This window comes from Medicago sativa, chromosome 3 (assembly GCF_051527215.1).
Source record: "Medicago sativa cultivar Bolivia chromosome 3, Bolivia_mono, whole genome shotgun sequence".
In the NCBI taxonomy this organism is placed as follows: Eukaryota; Viridiplantae; Streptophyta; class Magnoliopsida; order Fabales; family Fabaceae; genus Medicago; species Medicago sativa.
This window is the reverse complement of record NC_140751.1, coordinates 92,313,903-92,337,644: the sequence shown is the minus strand read 5'-3', so window position 1 is coordinate 92,337,644 and position 23,742 is coordinate 92,313,903. Positions and strand designations below refer to the sequence as shown.

Sequence of the window (23,742 nt, the reverse complement as noted above, 5' to 3'; positions counted from 1 at the left end):
GTATTTTCAAAATATCAAATTTTCATTATTTTTTCTAATATATTATTCAAGATATTTAAGCTCAAAGTTATGCATTGGCATGCGTAATAAGGTCAACTGTGTCAAGTATTATAGGACGGAGGGAGTAAGAGTTTATTTTATGGTGGGACAATGCATTATATATGCAAGATCCGGGTCCAAACTCCGGCCACCATAAAAAAAAGGTTTATTTTATGAAAAATGGGCACTTGATAAGAAGTTTTTTTTTTTTTTTGGTGTATGATACTGTAAGAATTTTTTTTTTTGATTACAAGAGGGCTAATGGCCAAAGAAAAAAACAACTACCGCTTAACTACACGCGGTGTGAAAATACCAATAAAATCAGCTAACATTAACAAATTAATTTGAGCAGGACAATGCTCATATAAAACTAAGGACAATGCTCATATACTCTAAGAAGTTTAAAGGAACAATTTTATCTTAGAATTTGTGTATTCAACATATTGAAATATCAAAAAACAACTTTTTAAACATGAAAGTTATCAATTGTTGCCATTTTTAAATCTTTATCAAGTGCCCTAATCAAAACACTTATTTTATGGGTCATGTTAACTTGTGTCCTAAGGGCATATGTTAAGGAACTAAAAAAAAGCAAGTTTGTATTGGAAATCATAATATTTTACAATTTTTAAGAAATCAAATACACGACTTTTGATATGTATATTTCTATAAGGAGTTTCTTAACATGTACCCTTGAGGACACAAGTTAACATTTCCCTTATTTTATTTATAAAAATATAGAAACGCGGTCATGGAAGAGGATGTCTATAGGATACCTGGAGGCTAGCTATGTCGACAAATTCAGTGATGCCTCAAAAATTCCACATGGTCTTCAGTGATGCCTCAGAAATCCAACATGGTTTTTTTTGGTGTTTGTTAAAAAAATACTAATAATAATAAGCAAATGTTAATTTGTGCCTTCAAAGGCACATGTTAAGGAACTTATTATAGAAATATACGTATTAAAAGTCGTGCAGTCAACTTCTAAAAAGTTAAAATATTATGTTTTCCAATACAAAGTTGTTCTTTTTGAGTTCCTTAACATGTGCCCTAAGGGCACAAGTTAACATGATCCATAATAATAATAAATACCATGCGATTCATCATACAAAAAAAAAAAAATATACCATGCGATTCATGTGATCTCCACTTCATAGTAATCATACCCTCACATTTTGGTCAACATCGTCCTGCCTTTACTCCTCCAACTCGATCTGGTATTGAAATCGCTCATCAATTGAAGAAACTCAAAAATGGCAAGGCTCGGTTGGCATCACAGGAGCAACACTGTTACTTGTATATTTGTGATTGCGTTACTATTACAGTGTCCCTCTTCCTATCTTGTCTTTGCAACATCACACTCCATTGTGCAGTTCCTTCCTGGTTTTGAAGGCCCTCTTCCTTTTCTACTCGAAACTGGGTACGTCGGAGTAAGTGATCAAAGTGAAACAAATGAGAATGCGGCGGAACTGTTCTACTATTTTATAGAGTCAGAAAACAATCCTAACGAAGATCCTCTCTTGCTTTGGCTAACCGGTGGTCCTGGTTGCTCTGCTTTCTCTGGCCTTGCCTTTGAAATAGGTAACACTATAACTCAATCCTTCCAAACTAATTTTATTCAAGAGTAGGGCTGGAAATGAGTCGAATCGAGTCGAACTCGTCTGCGCTCGGCTCGATAAGAATTAACTCTGTTCGAAACTCGACTTGAGTTCGATACGAACTATTTTTTTAACTCGAGTTCAGCTCGTTTAAAGTTCACGAACAACTCGGTTCAGTTCGTTAAGTTCAACTCGTGTGCTCGAGTAACATAATTCAAAAGGTCTTTTTTTTTGTTTTGTCAAAAAAGGATAACTTGACCTTTTAATTTATTTAAAAACAAAACAAAAATTGAACTCATTAAACTATGGATATCGAAGACCACTACGGAGAAAGGCAATCGCACCTTATAGTTACAAACAGTGTCGCCCTTTGCTTCTCTTTAGAGAAATGATATTTTGACAACCACTTTTTAACAACTTTTGGACAACTTTTTCTCTCATACTCACATGATGTTGTTATCCTCTCTCTTCCTTTTTCTCTCTCCATTGTTTTTGACCAATAAGAAGTGAGAAAAACAAGGTTGTCAACAAAGTTGTCATCAAATGGATGTCAAAATATCATTACTCTTCTCTTTATAACAACTCGTCCTCACTGATGTGATTGAACTCACCGATGTGGGACAAATTTTAGTACATACACCCTCCGGTCACTAATATAAGCAAAAATTTAATTTTTAGGTTCTATCAATTAATGAGTCTTTATTATAGATTACATACATCATTTATTGAATGAACCTAGAAAATGGATTTTTGCTTATATTAGTGACCGGAAAATGGATTTTTGCTTATATTAGTGACCGGAGGGTGTATGTGTGGTTAAAAGCCTAGGTATATTATTAGCTTCTTTTTCTCTCTCATTTCTTATACTAATTATTATTGTTGATATTGTTAATTATTTTCTCTCTCTTCTTATAAATATTATTGTTAATTGTTAATTAAATTAGTAATATTTCCTCTAAAAAAAGTACTTAAATATCAGAGGAAGGTTGTAATAAATTAGATATTTCGTCTTTTAATATTTAAGTTTACACTTTATTAAGTTTTACTAAACTAATAAATATATATATATATATATATATATATATATATATATATATATTATCGAGCCAGCTCATGAACCAACCGAGTCGAACTATATACAGATCAAGTTCAGCTCATTTATTTAACGAACTCAATTTTCAGCTCAAGTTCAGCTCATTTGGTTCATGAACCAAGTTCAACGAGTTAATTGTCGAATCGAGTTCCGAACTATTGTCGAATTGGTTCGATTCATTGTCAGGCCTATTCAAGAGTCATTTATTTGTGTTTTAATAAAACTCCAACAAAGCTTTCTAACTTTGCATTTGAATTTGAATTTTTGTTTTACAAGATAGTTTTTTTTTTTTTTTGAATTTTGGTTTTGTTTAGATATGGTTTTGTGAAAATCACTTAGATCGGATCGAATTTTGGATTAAATTTTCAAAATCCAACCAAACCTTATTAATATATGTATTTATATTATTATTATTATTATGTTATATTACGTTAATCTATTATTTCTTGGTTTATACTATTTTTAACACTACTTATAAGTTTAATTTATTTTATTATTTTAACTATTTCATATGTTTCAAACATAATCGATAATTTTTTATTTTTATTCTGTAATATTAATTTTAAACATATTATATGTTATATTTTGCATCAATATATTATTTTATCATGTTTTTATAATATTAAGTCTTTTGTGCATATCTCCTGCTTAACATTTCTTTAATGAACTAGTTTGGCTTTGAAAAAAATGCTTATTACTTTGGTGGGTGTTGCAGGTCCACTATCATTTAATAAAGAGGAATACAACGGAAGTTTACCAAATTTGCTATTGAGGCCACATTCGTGGACTAAGGTTGAGCTGAATTAGATACAATTAATGACACATTTAATATGTTTCGGCAAATATTTCTTTGCATCAATGGTATTATTTATATGTTTGATTCAAATTTAAGTTTAATCGTTAAATTATGGTGGACAGGTAAGTAATATTATATTTTTGGATTTGCCTGTGGGTACTGGATTCTCTTATCCCAAAACAGAAAGTGCTGTTCAGCAAAGCACCTTGAAGCTAGCTCACAATGCTCATCAATTTCTTAGGAAGGTAATTTCATTACATTAGTTAACTTTTCATCTATCATAATGTCATTTTGTAGTTTAAGATTGGAATAAAAGTTGTAGTAATCGTCTTTAAATGTATATAGTGGTTGATTGATCATCCAAAATTCATCTCAAATGAAGTGTACATTGCTGGTGACTCATACTCGGGTATTACAGTTCCAATTATTGTTCAAGAAATTTCATCAGGTACCACACTCACAAATGAGTCAAATTACATGCCAAATTTGTAACAATATTATAATAAGCTTCAAAAGCAATGCTCAATGTCCTCTTCGATGACCGTCAATTTTTTTCTCTTTCTATTTTTACGTTTGATTACAAAATTGTAACATTGTTTTTAATCTAGGCTTAAATAGGTCTTTCGTCCCTGCAAATATAAGTCATTTGAATTTTCGACCCTAAAGTTACTAATCCTTCCAATTTGCTACTGCAAATATTAATCATTTGACTTTTGGTCCTAATTAGGTTTTTTTGCTGAGGTGGGCTGTCATTAGTGACGTGGTGCCCATGTGGCAAGTGATGATTGGGTGAGGTGGTTGGCTTAAATAGGTCTTTCGTCCTTGCAAATATAGATCATTTGAATTTTCGTCCCTGAAGTTACTAATCGGATGTAATTAGGACCATTTTTCAAATGATTAATATTTGCAGTGGCAGATTGGAAGGATTAGTAACTTCAGGGACGAAAATTCAAATGGCCTATATTTGGAGGGACGAAAGACATATTTAAGCCTTTAATCTATTTACCATTTTGAATATTTGGACCACTTCGGTTGTTGTCTTGGGACTTTGGTCTGTGCTCCGGGACTCGAGCCAATTTGGGTGGGCTATGTATCAATGTTCATATTGATTAAAAATTGTTCTACCCTGGATTGGTTTAGGTCGACCGAATATAGAATAAACGTCTACGCTTTAACATGCTTGACACTTGGGGGACTGTGAACTGGTTTAGGTCGACCGAATAAAGAACAAACGTCTACGCCTTAACAGGCTTGATGCTTGGCGGACTGTGGATTGGCATGGATGGACCATTCCGTGTGACTTGTAATACTTTACTTGACTAACTAACAAGATCTCACTCGACACTGTTTTGACTGTTCAAGTCAGGCCAACTCAGTTCGTCCTCATTAACACTGGTTTGACTGTTCAAGTCAAGCCAGCTCAACTCATCCTCATCAACACTGGTTTGACTATTCAATTCAGCTCTACTCAGCTCATCCTCATCTTCACTGGTTTGACTATTTGATAAGTGCTCAAAAGTAATATATTTCATGTGTTAAAAGAGGCATTTTTAGTGACTTGTTATGCAAGTTATCTACGGAAAAGCAACCAATTGTTATAATTATACCATTTATGCTTTATATGCCTAATTCTACCCAATTTATGCAGGAAATGACAAGCAAGGACCAAAACTCAAGTTGTGTGAACCAAGCAAATCTCGCTTACGCGAGGTCATCTCGCTTAAGCGAGATTCCTCCAGGGAGAAGCTCAACCTTCGCTTGCATCTCGCTTCCAGGGTCGCTTGTGAATTTTAGAATCTCGCTTACGCGAGATCATCTCGCTTACGCGAGATTTCTCCAGGGAACAGATGAGCATCTCGCTTTCTATCTCGCTTCCATGTCGCTCAAGCAGGATTCTAAGGCGGTTTATGTTTCAAGCAACTTCGCTTGCGCGAGGTCTCACTCGCTTACGCGAGATGCAACTTCATCAAGGAGCAGGGCTACGTGGCAAGACTTCATTGGCCATTGTTAGATATTTAGGCTTCTCGCTTAAGCGAGATGAATCTCGCTTAAGCGAGATTACACGTTTTCAGCCCATTTAAATACAAGTTTTCCCTCTCTCTAGGACTATTCACTATTCCATTGAAACATTTTATACATTTCTAGAGAGAGGTTAGAGCTATTTCATAGAGAGAAACACAAAGCAAGTGATTAAGGAGTAGATTCAACCCTAGATTCATTGAGACATCAAGGATCTTGGCATGGAATCTTCATCTTTCCTTCCTTCCTTGCATTAGTTTACATGTCTATATGTAACTATCACCTTCTATGTAGTATTGAGGTAACAATCAAGCTATTATGTAATCTTTTGATCTTTTAATATATAAGGTTCTAGCTTAATGATTCAATATTGTTGTTATTCTTGCTTTTAATGCTTTCAAAGAGATTCAAGATGATTTGGACACAAACCCTTGAATCTAGAACTAGAATAACAATCTATCTTATGTTATATCACTCTTGACAAGTTTGTAAACCTTTGATAATTACTTTTAATCAAGATTTTAATGCTTTCGGATACTTAATCAGGCTGGACACGGTCGATTAAGTTATCCGATCGACTTTGTTATCGTTTAAGGAATTTGGACACGAATGTTTAAACGCTAACTTGGAAATAACGATGTCGCTTTGGACACGAAGGATATTGTAGAAATGATTGTAATAATATTGGTTATAAAGCTAGAGTCTGTTAATCGATCGAGAGATTGCTGCTGTTATGCTTGCTCGTTATCTTATACCGCAAGCGAAATAGTTCGATCCCCTCTCGTTTTTACTTAAATGTCAAATATGGATATAGTGTTACAAACAAACAAATTATATCCAAACCCTTAATGTGAACGATTGTGTAAATGCTTATGATTAAACGTAACTCCCTGTGGAAACGATCCTATATATACTCACGTGTACATAGTTATATGACATGTAGGAAAAATCTTACATCAAAATGGCGAAGTTAATCTCGCTTAAGCGAGATTGTTGCATTTTCGAATTGTTGGTTCTGGAGAAATCTCGCTTAAGCGAGTTAATCTCGCGCAAGCGAGATGAGTTTTTAATTCAAAAAAGGGTAACGGTTTCCAAGGGGATTAACTCCCCTTAACCACTCCCCCATCCACTCATTTCCACTCATTTACGTTTTCTAACTTTCCTTTTCTCCATTTTCTCTAAACTTTTCTTTTCCTCACAAACTTTAACCCTAAAATCAAAACCAATTCAACCATAGTCAAGCACTTGCATACTTCTTCATTCATCATCATTTGCTTGCTTCATTAATCATCTTTTCAACAGGTTTGATTTCTATTTCTGTGCCATGCTTTTCAATTTCAAAATTCATGCTTTATGCAAATTTAGAATGGCTAGGGATAGATGTAGGTGTTTGTGACTAGAGACTGTTTCCTTAGGTTCATAGCAATGAAAATGAATCAAAATCATCACTGTTTTTCTTCAACATTCAATTGTGTAAATTTTGACCCATTTTGGAATCTTTGAAAAATAAGGGTTTTGATTGAATGTGAATACAAGTCTTGATTTTGGTTCCTTTTCATGAATTGGTTTGGTTAGAAGAGGATTGAGGTTGAATTCTGTTGAAATTATTTTGGTTTTGGTTGTGTTATGCTGGAAATGGGTCAACTTTCGCAGGTACAGACATATCTCGCGCAAGCGAGGTTCTTGAGCAAAAATCTCGCGCAAGCGAATCTTCATATGAAATTCTGGAAATATCTCGCTTGCAACTCGCTTAAGCGAGCCACAAGCGAGATTGTTCTGTACCTCTGTTTTTTTTTAAAGTCTATCTGCCTTAACCTTTTTGATTCCATACATGTGCTGATTATTGTTCTATACTGTATATGGTTTTGCTGGTTGTTTTGCAGATGGCACCTAAAAATCAACCAACCAAGAAACGAAAAACCACTGCTTCCTCATCAGGTGTGGTAAATCGTCCTGCACCCTTACCTAGAAACCCGGACCGTACCATTTACACTTCCAACAAAACCTATGCCAGGTTTCTCGAGCTAAAAAAAGAGAAAACCTGGCATGATAAAATTTTCCGGATTAACCCTGAGGGTGACTATGCTGACATTGCAGCTGTTTTCACTGAGAGAAAATGGGAGAAACTCCTTAACCCATACCCCAAAATCAACCTGGACCTTCTGTGTGAGTTTTATGCAAATGCCTTACCAGATTGTGATGCTAAGGAAATGCAAGCTGCATTTTCCTATACCACCATGGTGAGAGGAAAAACCATCCGCTTCGATAGGGATGCTATTAATGATTACCTAGGCAAACCTTACACTTTACCCGAGTCCGATGACCCTGACACACCTGCCTTGTGTCCTTATGGGGAAAGAGAAGAGGCTGCTGATTGGAATCTTGGTAAGATAGAGAGGGAAATTTTGCTACCAGGAAGGACTTACACTGAGTCCAAAGCGGGTAACCGAAATTTGGCAGCTTTCTCTGATATGAGGCCAAAAGCTGGTATTATTTTTAAGTTCTTGGTTCATAATGTCTGGCCAAAAAGCCATGTCACCACAACTCCAAAGAAAGTGATGCCTCCTCTGATTTGGCATATTTGCAAAGGAAGGGCAGTGGATGTGGCTGCAATTATTTCAAGAGAGCTGAAGCATGTAGCTCTCGGTGGTGTAGCAGGACCAGAGACCAGACTCGCTTTTCCGGGCTTTATTATGGGCTTACTTAGGCACCATCAGGTACCCGTCACCGAGCCTTTTTCAGAAGAGCTGGTATCTCCCATTGATGACAAGTACATTCGGGGTTACATTTCTAGAGCACTATCTAAGGGTGCTGCTTTTTCTTCTCAAGTACCCCAACCTGAGGATGTACCCCAACCTGAGGACTATCCAGCGCATGAAGATCCTCACCAGAGTATGCCACCACCTCAGCAGCCCGGCACTTTTGATTTTTCATCTTTTCAGGCATATATGGCTCAGTATGAGCAGCGAGCAGTTGAGAGAGCTCAGGCACAGCAGCAGCAAGCCTTTCAGTTAGCTCAAGCACAGGAGCTGAGAGAGAATCACATAATGGATCAGCAGGCTGCTATCTTTCGCAGCAACCAGGGCATCTACTCGCATCTTTACGATGCTCACATGGATCCCCGGTGTTTTGTGTTCACTCCTGCACAGTACTATGATTCTTGCATGTGGCCTAGGGACAGGCCAATCTACCCAGGAGGGGGCAGTGGTGCAGCATTTGGTGGAGCAGCTGATGACTTTACTAGGACAGCCAGTGTCCACATTGGTGGTGATGCGGTGAGGACAGCTAGTGTGCATGGGACAGCTAGTGTGCTTGGTGTCGATGATGATCCAGAGAGGACAGCCAGTGTCCATTTATCTCAGCAGGATGATATGGATGATGATGCGGCACACTGACCGCATTCTTTTGATGCTTAGTTTATTTTGACTTCTGCTTTGACTTTTTAGTTTATGTTTTATTTTTATGCTGAAACAATTTTATCGCTTTTGAACTTATACTTTTTGAGCACGGTTTTGGGTGTTCATTACTTTGGTTTAATTTTAATTTCGTTTTGGGTTAAATAGCTTAGCTTGTTGTTTGGTTTTTAACTTATTGCTTTGGATGAAATTTTTGATTAATCTTGCTTGTGTTTAGTCAAAAGAAAAAAATTGCTCATAAACATCAAAGTTTAAAGTGCTCTATGGAGCCAATTATTGAGCAAAAGCAGGTGAGTGATAATGATATGAATTGTGAGAAAGCGCATTGCCAAGGTATTGGTTTCCTGTTATTCTAGGTGTTACTATGAATTTGAAATTTGTACTGTGCACAAAATATATATCATTTAAGTCTTTTCATAAACATGAATATCTTTGAACCACTTAGTACTTAACCTAAATGTGAGGTAGCTTCAATCTTTTGTATATATGCTGGAGACCGATAATCATCGTCTAACTTGTTTTAGTTATGTTAAATCTGATAATTATTTTGAATTGTTTGAAAGCATGGAAAGGATCAAGGCACTTTTTGAATTGAGAGTAACCTACTTGACCACATAAAGCCTACCTGTGAGAAGAGCGAGTATCTGATACCCCAATCTGAGCCAAATGAATCAAGTCCTCAAACATGAACTGTCAATATTCATAAGCACAATGCTTGTTGAATTTGCCTGAAATTTTTCAAAAATCCAGTTCATGGTTGAATCTTATAGGACTTTGATAATCTTACTTTGTTGAACCCTTAACCTTTTTGTACTTTGTCCCTTGCCTTAGGATAGGGGAACATTCAATTAGAGTTTTTGTTGTATTCAAGTTGGGGAGGAAAAGGAGGCATTATATGTTAAGTTATGGTGAAGTTGTAAAATAACCTGACAACATTGAATCAAAGAAAAAAATTGTACATTTGAAAAAGAAAAGAAAAGAAAAGAAAAAGAAAGAGAAAAATCAAAAATAGAATAAGTTGTCAAGGTTATAAGTTTGATTGTTAATCACCAGAGGTTTTAATTCTTGGTAAGGAAGTATTTGGATTTCAAGTTGTGATACAAAAAAATGTTCCTCTTTGATAGGCTTTCTGATCAATTGCCCCACATATGACATTTCTTTTGTAGCCCGGCCAAGTTATAACCCTTGCAAGACCTTTTGATCCATGCTTTTATGCTTTTTGAGACGATATTTGGATGGACACCTAACTTAAATAGGATGTTAGCATGATTGTTGGATGTGTGTTCATTACCTCATTCATTGTTATCATTATATTGCATTTACTTTCAAAGAAGTGTGTTAGGTGTGGTTCATAGATAGATATGTTTATACTTTGAAGTTTATGATGTGTATTTTGTGCTTAGGACTTGTTTCACATTTATAGCTGTGCTAGGAATAATGGAGAACTTCATGCTTGCCGGTGCTTTCACATTTGAATCACCACTTGAAAATTTTTATTTAATTTGAATTGTTTGGTATTGTGCTAGAAAGCTTGTCCAAAGCCTTGTGAGTTTCCTTTTGATTCTTTTGTTTGAGGACAAACAAAAAGCTAAGTTGGGGAGAGTTTGATAAGTGCTCAAAAGTAATATATTTCATGTGTTAAAAGAGGCATTTTTAGTGACTTGTTATGCAAGTTATCTACGGAAAAGCAACCAATTGTTATAATTATACCATTTATGCTTTATATGCCTAATTCTACCCAATTTATGCAGGAAATGACAAGCAAGGACCAAAACTCAAGTTGTGTGAACCAAGCAAATCTCGCTTACGCGAGGTCATCTCGCTTAAGCGAGATTCCTCCAGGGAGAAGCTCAACCTTCGCTTGCATCTCGCTTCCAGGGTCGCTTGTGAATTTTAGAATCTCGCTTACGCGAGATCATCTCGCTTACGCGAGATTTCTCCAGGGAACAGATGAGCATCTCGCTTTCTATCTCGCTTCCATGTCGCTCAAGCAGGATTCTAAGGCGGTTTATGTTTCAAGCAACTTCGCTTGCGCGAGGTCTCACTCGCTTACGCGAGATGCAACTTCATCAAGGAGCAGGGCTACGTGGCAAGACTTCATTGGCCATTGTTAGATATTTAGGCTTCTCGCTTAAGCGAGATGAATCTCGCTTAAGCGAGATTACACGTTTTCAGCCCATTTAAATACAAGTTTTCCCTCTCTCTAGGACTATTCACTATTCCATTGAAACATTTTATACATTTCTAGAGAGAGGTTAGAGCTATTTCATAGAGAGAAACACAAAGCAAGTGATTAAGGAGTAGATTCAACCCTAGATTCATTGAGACATCAAGGATCTTGGCATGGAATCTTCATCTTTCCTTCCTTCCTTGCATTAGTTTACATGTCTATATGTAACTATCACCTTCTATGTAGTATTGAGGTAACAATCAAGCTATTATGTAATCTTTTGATCTTTTAATATATAAGGTTCTAGCTTAATGATTCAATATTGTTGTTATTCTTGCTTTTAATGCTTTCAAAGAGATTCAAGATGATTTGGACACAAACCCTTGAATCTAGAACTAGAATAACAATCTATCTTATGTTATATCACTCTTGACAAGTTTGTAAACCTTTGATAATTACTTTTAATCAAGATTTTAATGCTTTCGGATACTTAATCAGGCTGGACACGGTCGATTAAGTTATCCGATCGACTTTGTTATCGTTTAAGGAATTTGGACACGAATGTTTAAACGCTAACTTGGAAATAACGATGTCGCTTTGGACACGAAGGATATTGTAGAAATGATTGTAATAATATTGGTTATAAAGCTAGAGTCTGTTAATCGATCGAGAGATTGCTGCTGTTATGCTTGCTCGTTATCTTATACCGCAAGCGAAATAGTTCGATCCCCTCTCGTTTTTACTTAAATGTCAAATATGGATATAGTGTTACAAACAAACAAATTATATCCAAACCCTTAATGTGAACGATTGTGTAAATGCTTATGATTAAACGTAACTCCCTGTGGAAACGATCCTATATATACTCACGTGTACATAGTTATATGACATGTAGGAAAAATCTTACATCACTATTTAAGTCAAGCCAGCTCAACTCGTTCTTATCTTCACTGGTTCGACTGTTCAAGCAAGGCCAATAAGCTCAGCTCAACTCATCTTCGCTTAATACCACATGTCCTGTATGGTTGATCAGCGTGTCTCAACTCCACGCGCCCGATACGGATGAGTTGCTCCTTAGTCCACGCACGGTCGTACTCAAAACAGATAACCAATGGGAGACTCTGGATCACAACCTAATGTGCTTTGGATGATCTGAGAAAGGCCCATTAAACCAACACTTTGATGATTATAAAAGGGGGACACTTAGATGTATGATGAGATAGATTCTAAATAGTGAAAACAGTGTATTCTTCATTTACTTCTTAGAGTGCTCTTGAAACTCCATCTAGGACATTTCACTGAGTAACTCACTTGTTGTAATTAACTTGTGTTTACATACGTGAACACACTCCATTATCAAACTCATATTCCCCTAAACAATTTGTCTTTGATGACATTAATTACCACGTGAGCTCTATGTGTCAATGTTAATATATGGACCTATATGAGTGTGCTAATGATTTGCTAATTTTGCAGGAAATGAAGGTGGTCTTCAACCGTGGGTAAACCTCCAGGTTTGCACATTTAAACCAATGATTAATTTTCTGCAAATTCGTATACATTGCTTCAATAAATTTGTCATCTTGATATTAATTGACCAACATAATACAAAGGTACCATTTTTGTTGATTATGTAAATTGATTAAAACCCTTTTTATTTAGGGATACATACTTGGAAATCCCATAACAGCACCAAGTGACGATAATTACAGAATACCATTTAATCATGGCATGGCACTAATTTCTGATGAACGTTACGAGGTAATTTTATTTTTGATAATCAATAATCACAAATTCACTATTTTTTTAATGGTGATTAATATTTAATACTAACAAGAATATTGTGTTGATAATAACAGTCACTGCAAAAAAATTGTAGAGGCGAGTATAAAAATATGGATCCCCAAAACACATTTTGTCTGAAAGTCTTCCAATCCTACGAGGAGGTAAGCCTTGTAAACATTGTGTTGTGTCTCTATTGTACTTCTGCCATTCAATTTTTGCACAACATTTTTTTTTTAATAGATGAGTAAATAATACTACTAAGGTTTGGTTTGATTATAAGTAAAGATAGCTTCTAAGTTGCAACAAATTCATAGTTAAAACGTCTTTACAAATATACAAGCAGGTTAATTATAAGAGTTTTTGAGTTGAGTGTAACCGAAAGGTGATAGAGCATGCAATTAGTTGAATAGATATGTGATCGTTAGATGTTGTACTTCTATTTTAAGAATTCTGCTCTTTAGCCAACACATTTTCCTCATTCCCAACTGAAATTCTAAAAATATCCCTGCATGAGTTTACTCACACTAGTGTTAAATATGCGTGACTTAACTCACGCAGAGATTTAAACTAGGGTGAGTTAACTCACGCAGGGGCATTATAGTCATTTCAGTTGGGAATGAGCATTTTTTGTTGGGTAAAGAGCATAATTCCTATTTTAATTGTTGTTTAGTTGGGCTTTTAGCTTTTTTCTTTTTTCATAAAATAAAAGATATTTTTCTTTGCTGATCGAGTAATTTCAACTGTCTCGGTGAAACCACACATATATAAGTAATTTTTTTTAGGGACACATATATAAGTAATATCAACTGAGAATGATAAGAATTAATAATAGTCATTAAGTTAAAAGGAATGGCTAAGAATAAAAGATGGTTTGCTCAAAAAAAAAAATATGGATTAAGTGACTCATGTTTATAATAACCCAATTAAATGTTTGGATTATTTTTGCTTCAATTTCACTCGCATGCAATTGAAATCAATTTCAATCCAACACATTAGGCTTGACAATGAGGTGGGGTGGGGACGGGTTTCACCTTCTTTGTCCCCATTCACTACTTTCATATGCTTATCTGTTACTCTATCCATATCCAACAGGGATGACTAATCGATCCCCATCCCCGGCGGATTTGGGTATCCCCGACCCATCCCCATCCCCGCAGTAGATACATTTTTTTTCTAGTAAAAGTAAAAGTATTTTTCATCCCCAATCACAATGTTGTTATGCATTATCCAGCAAAGAGATGACAACGATCAATGCTATGTTGATTGAGAAGAGAGAGGCTAAGAGTGTGAGATATGGGAGGAGAAAAGAGAGAACTATGATAACTAAGTATCATCTGAAAAGACTGAGACTCTGACCGTGTGAGTGAAATGATTTAGGGTTTAGGTTTCTACTTATATAAAAGGGGTAGTAAATTGATTTTCTACATTCGGGACGAGTTTGGGTACCTATATCCCCGTTACCCGTCTTGTACCCGTGTTTGAAATCAGGGAAAACTCATACGCATACCAAAACCCAGTCAAAGCAGGAAAAACCCGTCAAAGTAAGTTTGATTCGGAGAGGTACCCGCAGGTATGAGTTTTGTTGCCATGCCTACAACACATAGAGTGAAGGACACATAGATTAAAGAAGAAGAAGAAATTGAAAGAGAAAAAGTAAAATTGGTGAGAAGGGGGGGAACAAAAGGCCTAAAGGCTTCTACATCTAACATAAATATTTAAATTACATATTTAAGTCTAATTGGATGCCCTATTAGAAGGGGTTAAACTCAAGTTCTCACCAAAATTCAAATATCAATTTAAGAGATTCTCATATTTATGTCCCACACACCACAAATAAAAATTGTGGATTGAATTTACGGAGGAAAAAAGTTTTCAAAACCGAGGCGAACAAAATATCTAATTATTCCTTTATACTAAAAACTATTGTATGAAAAATTTAGTAATGCTGTTTGCTGAAATTGATTGAGACGATCGCAATAAACCTATTTTTTGAAAGGAATAAACTCATTACATTTTAGGGTAAATTACACTAACCTCCCCCAAGGTTTCATTAAATGACACAGACACCCCCTCTAGTTTTATAATAGACATTAACCTCCCCCAAAGTGACATAATTAGATGGATACCTCCCTTTACAACTTAACACCGTTTATTATCCGTTAAAAGTAAAGCTGCTACTTTTCTTTTTCTAGTTATGATAATCTTCATCTACCAAACCATAGAATATCTGTAAAAAGTTCTAAGCTTTTCTTGTCCGTTCTATCAGCCATTTTTTGTAACCTTTAGTCAAAAGGTTTTTTGGCTTTGATTTTTGTCACATTTCCTCCCAACAATTCACAAAAAATTCAATCAATTGAAGCTTGTTATTATTCCAAAGGCAAATGGGTTTGGGACGAAACTTAATATTCAAATAAATTGTACCATGGAAATTGCCCTTTTTTTGTTCCTGATTCCAATACCAGCAAAACGAACAGGACAATAGATATCCACAAAAGCATGATGTACGAGAATGGAATCTATCCAATGGACAAGAACTAAAGAGAAAGACACGAGCTTTATGTTTTCTGCGTTGCTTCCATGGAGGAATGAAAATTTTGGGTTTGGAGGAGATGAAAAGACAACGTTAACATGAGTTTTTTTGTTTTTGTTTTTTTTTCCTAAATATAGTTTGACAGAAGTTAAACGGTGTTTAACACCAAGGGAGGTTAGTGCTAAATAAGAAACTAGAGGGGGTGTCTCTGTCATTTAAAGAGACCTCAGGGGAGGTTAGTGTAATTTACCCTACATTTTACGTAAAATAATCGTCGCGATAACATAATAAAAAAAATTGGTGACTAGCATAAATGTGTGTTACCCGTACTTTTTTTTGGTGTTAACTCTCCATTTCTTACAGGAAAAAGTTCTAATAAACCAGTGTTAGGTTGAGAGATAAGTAAAATCAAATTAAAAATTGTTCCACACATAAATTACACTCTGCCTCTCCTGAACAATTCGTCCTCGGTAGACATACTTAACCAATTGTTTGATTCCGTGTTACCCTTGCTAGCTCATCATAAGCAACTCCGGTTTCTTGTCTCCTAATATATTCTACCTCAAAGCTATCATTATTAATTAACATCCAGACAGAAATAATACCTAAACTTGGTATTATTTCTGCTCCCACCTTTGATGTGTTGGACAACTTCCAATCTATCCGTCTCCACCGTAATTTGGTTGATGCATAATTTATGCAGGGGTCGTGGTTTGAACCCCGGACACCCCAGTTTTCCATATTTAATTGTGTGTGAGTTCTAGTCACTAGGCTACTAGAAAAAGAAAATAAGATTGTGCATCTTTTAATGTAACTTAAAACCTTATATAAATAACAAGTCATCCAGACTTGACTACTGCTTATTATTGTTGTGATCACTCAGGCTATTTCAGGAGTTAATATGGCTCATGTTTTGGAACCGAATTGCGAGTTTCGTTTGCCAAATCCAACGGAAGTCCTTGGGAGGAGACTCCTTATTCATAAGGCCAACACCATTTTTAGTTCTTCTCTTACATTGCCACATTTGACCTGTCGGGTAACTTCTTGAAACTAATTTAATTTTAGCGTATAATCGCCAACACCTTAATTTAATTTTACATTAAGATTCAATACGGACTCTCTCTTTATTCACATATCATATAATCAGTTTTAAGATATAGTAATTTTCTTTTTCAAAAAAATAATGATCAAAGAAAAATAATATTTTTAGGGACAAATTTTTATATAAAAAAAAAGGATGGAAAAACTATTTAACCATAAAATAATTATGCATTGATTAAGTGATTAAAATTGGTTTTGCGCATATCATGAAAATGAATTCTCTTCCTCAATTCCGTATATTGGCTCGTTGGAGCGTTAACCTTTCTTAGAGACATTCAATTTTTGTCTTCTTTTTTCGTTGTTGGGGCTTACCCCTCTTTTTCGTTAAAAACAACAAGAATGGTTCTTTTTTTATTAAGGGAACGGGAATGTATTTTCTCGGGTAAGATCTTCAAGAATGTACCAGAAAAAAGTTACTTTGAAGGAATTAAAAATGGTTTAGTCAAAAAAATAAAGGAATTAAAAATGGAAATAAGAGTGTAGTATCATTTTCAAGACATAATTTATTTTTTAGACTTCTTAATAAGTGATCTAACATTTCCAAATCTTCAATTATATGTTTCCAAAATTTTGGCTTAAATAATTTTTTAGTCACTGATTTTTATGTGAAATTTGATTTTTTTTTTTATGACTTTTAGAAAGTATTTGCATCGTGAAAATAAAGCACAATCAAATCGTATTTTTGTGAATATTAAATTATTAATTAGTTTTGACTCATGAATATTAAAATATTAATAAAATATTTAAAATCAGAAAATAAAATTACAATGACTTATCTGAACGGGCCTATAAGCTTTAATTGTGATAATAATTGATAAATCTCTCCAATGTTATTGTGATAATAATTCACCTAAAAATATCCGATTTTCTTCTTTTTCCATGGGTAGAGTTATGCATATTTCCTTTCTGCCTATTGGGCCAACGACGACAATGTTCGCAAAGCACTGCACATTCAAAAGGTATTTATTTATTATAATATCATGTTTTTTCCACTACTGTTAGAAGCACGGGACCATAATCTTTGTGCTTGTTAGGTTATATTATATATAAATAAATATATATTTGCAATTCAGGGAAGTATAGGAAAATGGAAGCGTTGTGACTATGGCATACCTTTCAAGTACGAACCCCTTAGCAGTTTTGAGTATCATGTAAATCTTAGCAGAAAAGGCTATCGTTCATTAATATACAGGTCAATATTGTTATGTATATAATTCCCTAATGTTTTAGTATTGAATTTGAACAAGTATAAATTGGCCATGTAATTAAGTTTACTGATTTTAAGACAAATTTTGTTTACAGCGGGGATCATGATATGTTAGTTCCATTCATGGCGACTCAAGCTTGGATAAGGTCGTTAAACTATTCTATCATCGATGATTGGAGGCAATGGTATTCTAATGCCCAAGTTGCAGGGTATGCATGCACTCCTAACTATAAATCCATGCAATACGATGTTTTAATTTATATGAGACCTTACATTGAAAATCAGGTTGTTTTTTTTATTGAAAATCATGTTGTTATTGTTTTGGTTAGCTGAGGCCTGCAATAGCAAGACTCATTTCACCCAAATTGCAAAATGATATTTTTTGGATTTATTTAATTAAAAAATGAATTGTCACATTAATTTCTCTTCAATTGATAGATACATGAGGACTTACTCAAATTTGATGACATTTGCAACTGTGAAGGTAACAAATTTATCATTCTATAATTTAATCAGCCTCTTTATGCATATATAACTAATTAATTTTCACCTGTTTTTATAAAATAAATTACAGGGGGGAGGACATACTGCTCCAGAGTACAAACCTGAAGAATGTTTTTCCATGTTCAGTAGGTGGATATCTTATAAGCCACTCTAGATGTATAATACCAGAGCCGACCCAATTAAGAAGGCTACTAAAATTTCGCTTTGGGTTCATAAACATAAAATCATTTTTCATTAGATTTTATAAACAAAAATGTCTATATAAAAAAATTTGTTCAAGGTCTCAATTACTAATAAAAATTATTGGCTGGTCTGAGTCCAACTTGTTCTCAATGAAAATTTGATTTTAGCTTGTCATTTTCAAAATTTACAATTTGTTATTGTTTATCGGTGTTTTTGGTAAACGACCATTAATTTTAAATTTATTACTTACAGGATCAAACTAGTAAATCTTAGGACATATTTGTGCAATATTTCTCTTATACGTTCGAATGTTCATCGGTTTGGATGTAAAAAGATGACATTAAATGAGTAATTTGATTGAATCGAAATATGTTTAAAATTAAAGTAAATGCAAACAACTCGTTTCTGGGAATGATTTGTGACCCTTATTTCCTATATATAATCACTATTTATACTTAGTAAGAAATAACTTACAAATAAAGCCTTCGACGTGTGTCTTGCTATGCTTCTTAGATTCTTGACAAGCTTCCACATGTCTTCGACCTCTTGATCTTGTCTCTTCATAAACAATTTGAATTTCGACGGTCAAAGTTGATGGTTTTGCAATCTCCAATATGTTAAGTGTTCCTAAATCTGTCGAACTAACAACCATCTGGAATGTAAACAAATACTAACCCCAGCTTGACATGTTTTTTCCAGTCGAATTATGTGTGTTGAAAATACAGTCTAACAGTTACGCTAATCAAGTAACGTATTATTAAATATGTATAATCTTATCACGAGGTACGTGGATTGAAAATGCTTCCAATTAGTTTATGTCTTGACGTTTGATTTATTGTTAGAGACCTTATAATGAAAAATTTGTTCCACGTCAAATTTTTTTTTTATCACATTTATATATGTCCTATGGAGGAGTACATGTGGGAGTGCACCATTATGAAGGAGTATATCACTTCTTACGACATGAAAGGAAAAAAAAATTCTAGGGGGAACCAAATTGTAAAAAAGAATATCTTTTACAAGTTCTTACAAATTGCAATTATTTATAGAAAGTGTACAGATTGAGATTTTTGTCTTCTGATTGGTGGTGCAACCGTTTAAGGTGCATTCGTGCTATTTAAATTTTTGTCTTCTTTTTTTCTCTTAAAAAATTCGTTGTACTCATTTAAATAAATTTTAGAAAATTCTTTTGTATGGGTGTGGGACTAATACTATGGTTACCCCGAAAGCAAAATCAGTTAAAAATTTCAATGTACTTTAAAATAACCAAATATAAAAAAATAAAATAAAAAATATGTCATTAAATAATTAGATGAAGCCTACATATTCAACAAAACTAAAAGAAGTGTTCAACATAATATCAGGTTGCTTTTGTACAATCGTGGGTAAACGACCTACAACCTATTAAAATTTGTCACCTATATTCCACCAGCTCTTTTTCTAGAATTATAGTATATATATATATATATATATATATATATATATATATATATATATATATATATATATATATATATATATATATGTTTGACCGTGGTAAATAGAGTACACCAGTTGTGGGTTATCCAAAAGAAATTAACAGCGACCTAGTCCTTTCCATTTTTTGTTGGGTTCACTCGACAATTAGAAAGCTCTCAACAAACAAAAACTAACGGGAATTAATTAACTTCATTTTATACTTCAATTATGAAATTTAAAGAACTCATATTGTGTGTCAAAATTTTACTTCATATATTCATATTTAATTTTTTTACGACTAAAAATAAAATTAAATAAAAAAACTCTTAAAAAATTAAACTATTTTAAATGAATATTAATATGAAAAAGAGATGAAATTATGAAGTTAAAATCATGAGAGAAAAATTGTCGACAAAAATAAGAGCAGATGGATAAAATTGTGAGAAAAATTTGAGTGTAATTTTTTTAAATGAACACAATTTAAAGAAATTTCAAAGTAACAAAAAAAAAGGTAAAAATTATGTATGTTACATAACGTTTATAATTCAATTATTTTTATAAGCAAAATGACCATTACATTCTAAAAACAAGGAACTTAGATCCTCTCTTTTTCTCATTCTCCCCTCGATCTCTATTTTGTGTCTCTGAGAGAAAAAAAAACATAAAATGAAAAAGAAAATAAGAATGAAGGAAAGAGAAAAGGAGATGATCTAAATGTCACGGTGACTATAAGTTGACGAACCCCAACTTTAATCACGGTGATTATAAGTTAGCGAACCCCAACTTTAATATTTGTAAAGTGAGAGCCACTTTTGAACCTTCGGCTAGCGGGCAATTGCATGCCGCTAGCTAGAGTTGCTCTAATTCACTCCAAATTTTTTTTTTTTTTTATATTTTATTAAAGGTACCCGTGCCGTTAATTTTTAACTAATTAAAATAACTATTTCATTTTTAACATAAAATAGTTTTTTAAAAATATAAAAATAAATGGGCCTTTAATACTAGATCTTAACAAAACAGTGTTTCTGCAATAATCGGAACAAACGTGGTTGTCTTAAGGAACACTAGATGTGTAGTAGATGGGCAAATAATAACTTGCTCGAATGCAATTAAGGTACAAAAGTACAAAATAGTTGGTGCAGATAACATTCAATTGGCTTGCAACAAGCACATGGTTTAGAGGTAACTAGCTTAATAGTAATAAGAACCTAGTGGTCCGGTGACTTCATTATGTCTGCACTCTGCAATTAAATTTACAGAAACCAGAAATGTCTAATTGATATATAAGTTTGATGAGACTTCACATATGTGACCTAGAGTGGAAGGAAGAAGTGACCCAAGTTAGCGGAAGCTGAGTCTGTCGACGAATGTGCAAACATTCAGACACTCAAGTTTTGTAAGAAGTTCTAACACTTAAGTTAAGATCTTGTGTTTTTTTAACTCTTTGGTTAGTAGGGGCATGTTCTGATCAAGAATTATTTATAAATTGAGAATTAAAATATCGGCAATGCTATATAGTACGATAAATCCATGCACGGAAGTAGACCAATGCACATATGTCCAGTTCTTAAGCACACCTGTCCAATTCTTAAGAAATTTTAAAACTGATTTAGTATGCTGTGACGGAAATTATGGGTAGTGGCTATTAAAAAGGTTGGCAACTATAACATGAGTAGGGCTGAAAATAACCAATTTACGGAATACATAACATGGCTGCATGGGAAGGAAAAACTACTTTCGTTGATTTTTGTCGCTCTAAACCTCGTACTACCCATCATTATCCTTAAAATATATATGCATTTAAACTACACAAATCGATTAATTTCAATTAAAAAAAGAGTAAATTACACTCCATTTTTTCTTAAACTTGAATTACACTTCCTCCTCTCTTACATTATAATATGCATTTTCCTCCCTTAAAAGTAAAAACCAAAAATAGTTTATATCCCCACCCCTAAGAGATGTTTGGATTAGAGTCCCCTTTCCTCTAAGAATCATTTATGTACTATGTTTTAACATAAATAAATATATTTATGATATCTAAAAATTTAGATACACCATTCAAGAAAAAAAAATTGTTTAAGATGGGAGAGGAATGCATATTTTGACATAAGAGGAAAAGGTAATGTAATTTAAGTATATCTTAAGGGATGGAGTATAAATTACTCTGAAAAAATTATATTCATGTATCTGGTCTATAATTTACTAGATACGTCAATTATTCAAATGAAAGTAAATATTTTTTGGTCAAGTAGTCTAGTGGCTAGAACTCACACAATTAAATTGTGGAGAAGTGGAGTGTCCGGGGTTCGAACCCCAGCCCCTGCATATAATATGCAATATCCCTACCAACTGAAAGTAAATATCATTCAAATCATTTCTATAATTTTTCAAAAAAATACAAAAGTACTCTTTTTAGGGAAATGAAAATTAAAAAAAATGAAGGGAAAATACAAAATTATTGATGTGTCTTTTAAATGCCTACACATTAACGTTTTAAGGCTTTTAGCAAATAAAACTAATTGTTTCAGTAAACTTATCTCAACTGGGAGGAACAATGTATTGAAATATGTAAAAGTTCAATTGGAACTTCGGAAACCCCATTTGATAAATTTCTAGCAACTATGTTACTTGGTAAAAAAAAAAAAAAACGTAAAATTATTTAAGCATCTCATTGACACACGGGTTTTAGAAATGCTCGTTTGGATTGACTTATTTTTTAGCTTATGTAAATAAATAAACTTTTATGTTAGTTCGTAAGTTTTCACAAATGAAAATTGTATTTTCATAAGTTATTTTTTTATAAACTACCTTGACAAGTTTATAAATAATACACCACAACTTATTTTCCTTCAAAAATACACCACAACTTGTTTATTTGAATAAACTGTTTTGTATAAGCTCAAAAATAAGTCAATCCAAACAATTTATCAAAAATATAGAGAAAATATATATGATGGTCCCTTTTCATATATTATTGTGTTTGACATATATTCAATAAACGAGTATTAATCAAAAAGTGATTTGGTTTTTTTCTTCTTTATTTTTATTCTTGTTTTATTTTAAAAAAATTGATGTGAAAACTGAGAACTGATCAAAAATAAAAGACAAGTTTAGTGTTAATTCATAAAATCAAACAATGTTGATACATTTGGTATAATCGGTACGACCGATAAGTTAACTTATAATTTATAGTTTACAAACTTCTATAACTAACAAACATGTTTGATAATTACTCCAATTTTATCACGAGTTTATAACTTATTTTACTAGCTTATAACTTATCATTTTTCCTTCCATTTTCATTATTTTTGGTTTTTCTAAAATATACTTTTACCTTTTATAACTTATTGCAATTTATAACAAACTAGTTAGTATGTTTTAAATACAGCATATGGAAAATCCATCTTATTTTATTTTATTGGTATAATGAAAGATCAATTTTTATTGTTACGTTTAATAAGTATCAAAATTTGTTATTTGGTTTGTCAAACATAGTTGCATCCTCGTGAGCTTAGCTCAGTTGGTAGGGACAACGTATGGTAATATGCAAGGTCCGGATTTCAAACCCCGGCCACCACAAAAAAAAAAAAAAAACATAAGTTGCATATCTCTCTTGGTGCCAAGATTCAAACTTGAGTATGATAAGCCTGAAAGGCATAACACGTATAGTTTGAATCAAATTCCAAGGACCAATTTTAATGACTTCCATGAAATTGTTGGCTTTGTAATTGGGGAATTCAAAATTCATTTTAGAATTCCGTTTTGAATTGTTTACGGAATTAGTTCCTTCATGTTAAAATCATTCAATTTTGGTCATCCTCTTAAATATTTGAACTAGGA

The 23,742-nt window shown here is 33.5% G+C and overlaps 1 protein-coding gene across 1 annotated transcript; it reads left to right on the top strand.

The window, feature by feature from the left end:
- The first annotated feature begins 1,179 nt into the window (after positions 1 to 1,179).
- LOC146941984 (serine carboxypeptidase-like 11) lies at positions 1,180 to 18,615 on the top strand. The gene is made up of 13 exons (XM_085755936.1): positions 1,180 to 1,620; positions 3,446 to 3,522; positions 3,649 to 3,771; positions 3,872 to 3,974; positions 12,608 to 12,645; positions 12,794 to 12,892; positions 12,991 to 13,077; positions 16,330 to 16,482; positions 17,435 to 17,506; positions 17,621 to 17,739; positions 17,850 to 17,963; positions 18,193 to 18,238; positions 18,329 to 18,615. Exons 1-13 carry the CDS (start codon positions 1,293 to 1,295, stop codon positions 18,410 to 18,412), a joined length of 1,443 nt encoding a protein of 480 aa, XP_085612062.1. The 5' UTR covers positions 1,180 to 1,292; the 3' UTR covers positions 18,413 to 18,615.
- Positions 18,616 to 23,742: the final 5,127 nt, after the last annotated feature.

Excerpts from the sequence above, each read along its gene's own strand:
- LOC146941984 (XM_085755936.1), top strand. The coding sequence starts at position 1,293 with ATGGCAAGGCTCGGTTGGCATCACAGGAGCAACACTGTTACTTGTATA. Across the intron at positions 16,483-17,434 it reads TGCCACATTTGACCTGTCGG|AGTTATGCATATTTCCTTTC; the intron begins GTAACTTCTTGA and ends TTCCATGGGTAG. Across the intron at positions 17,964-18,192 it reads TCTAATGCCCAAGTTGCAGG|ATACATGAGGACTTACTCAA; the intron begins GTATGCATGCAC and ends TTCAATTGATAG.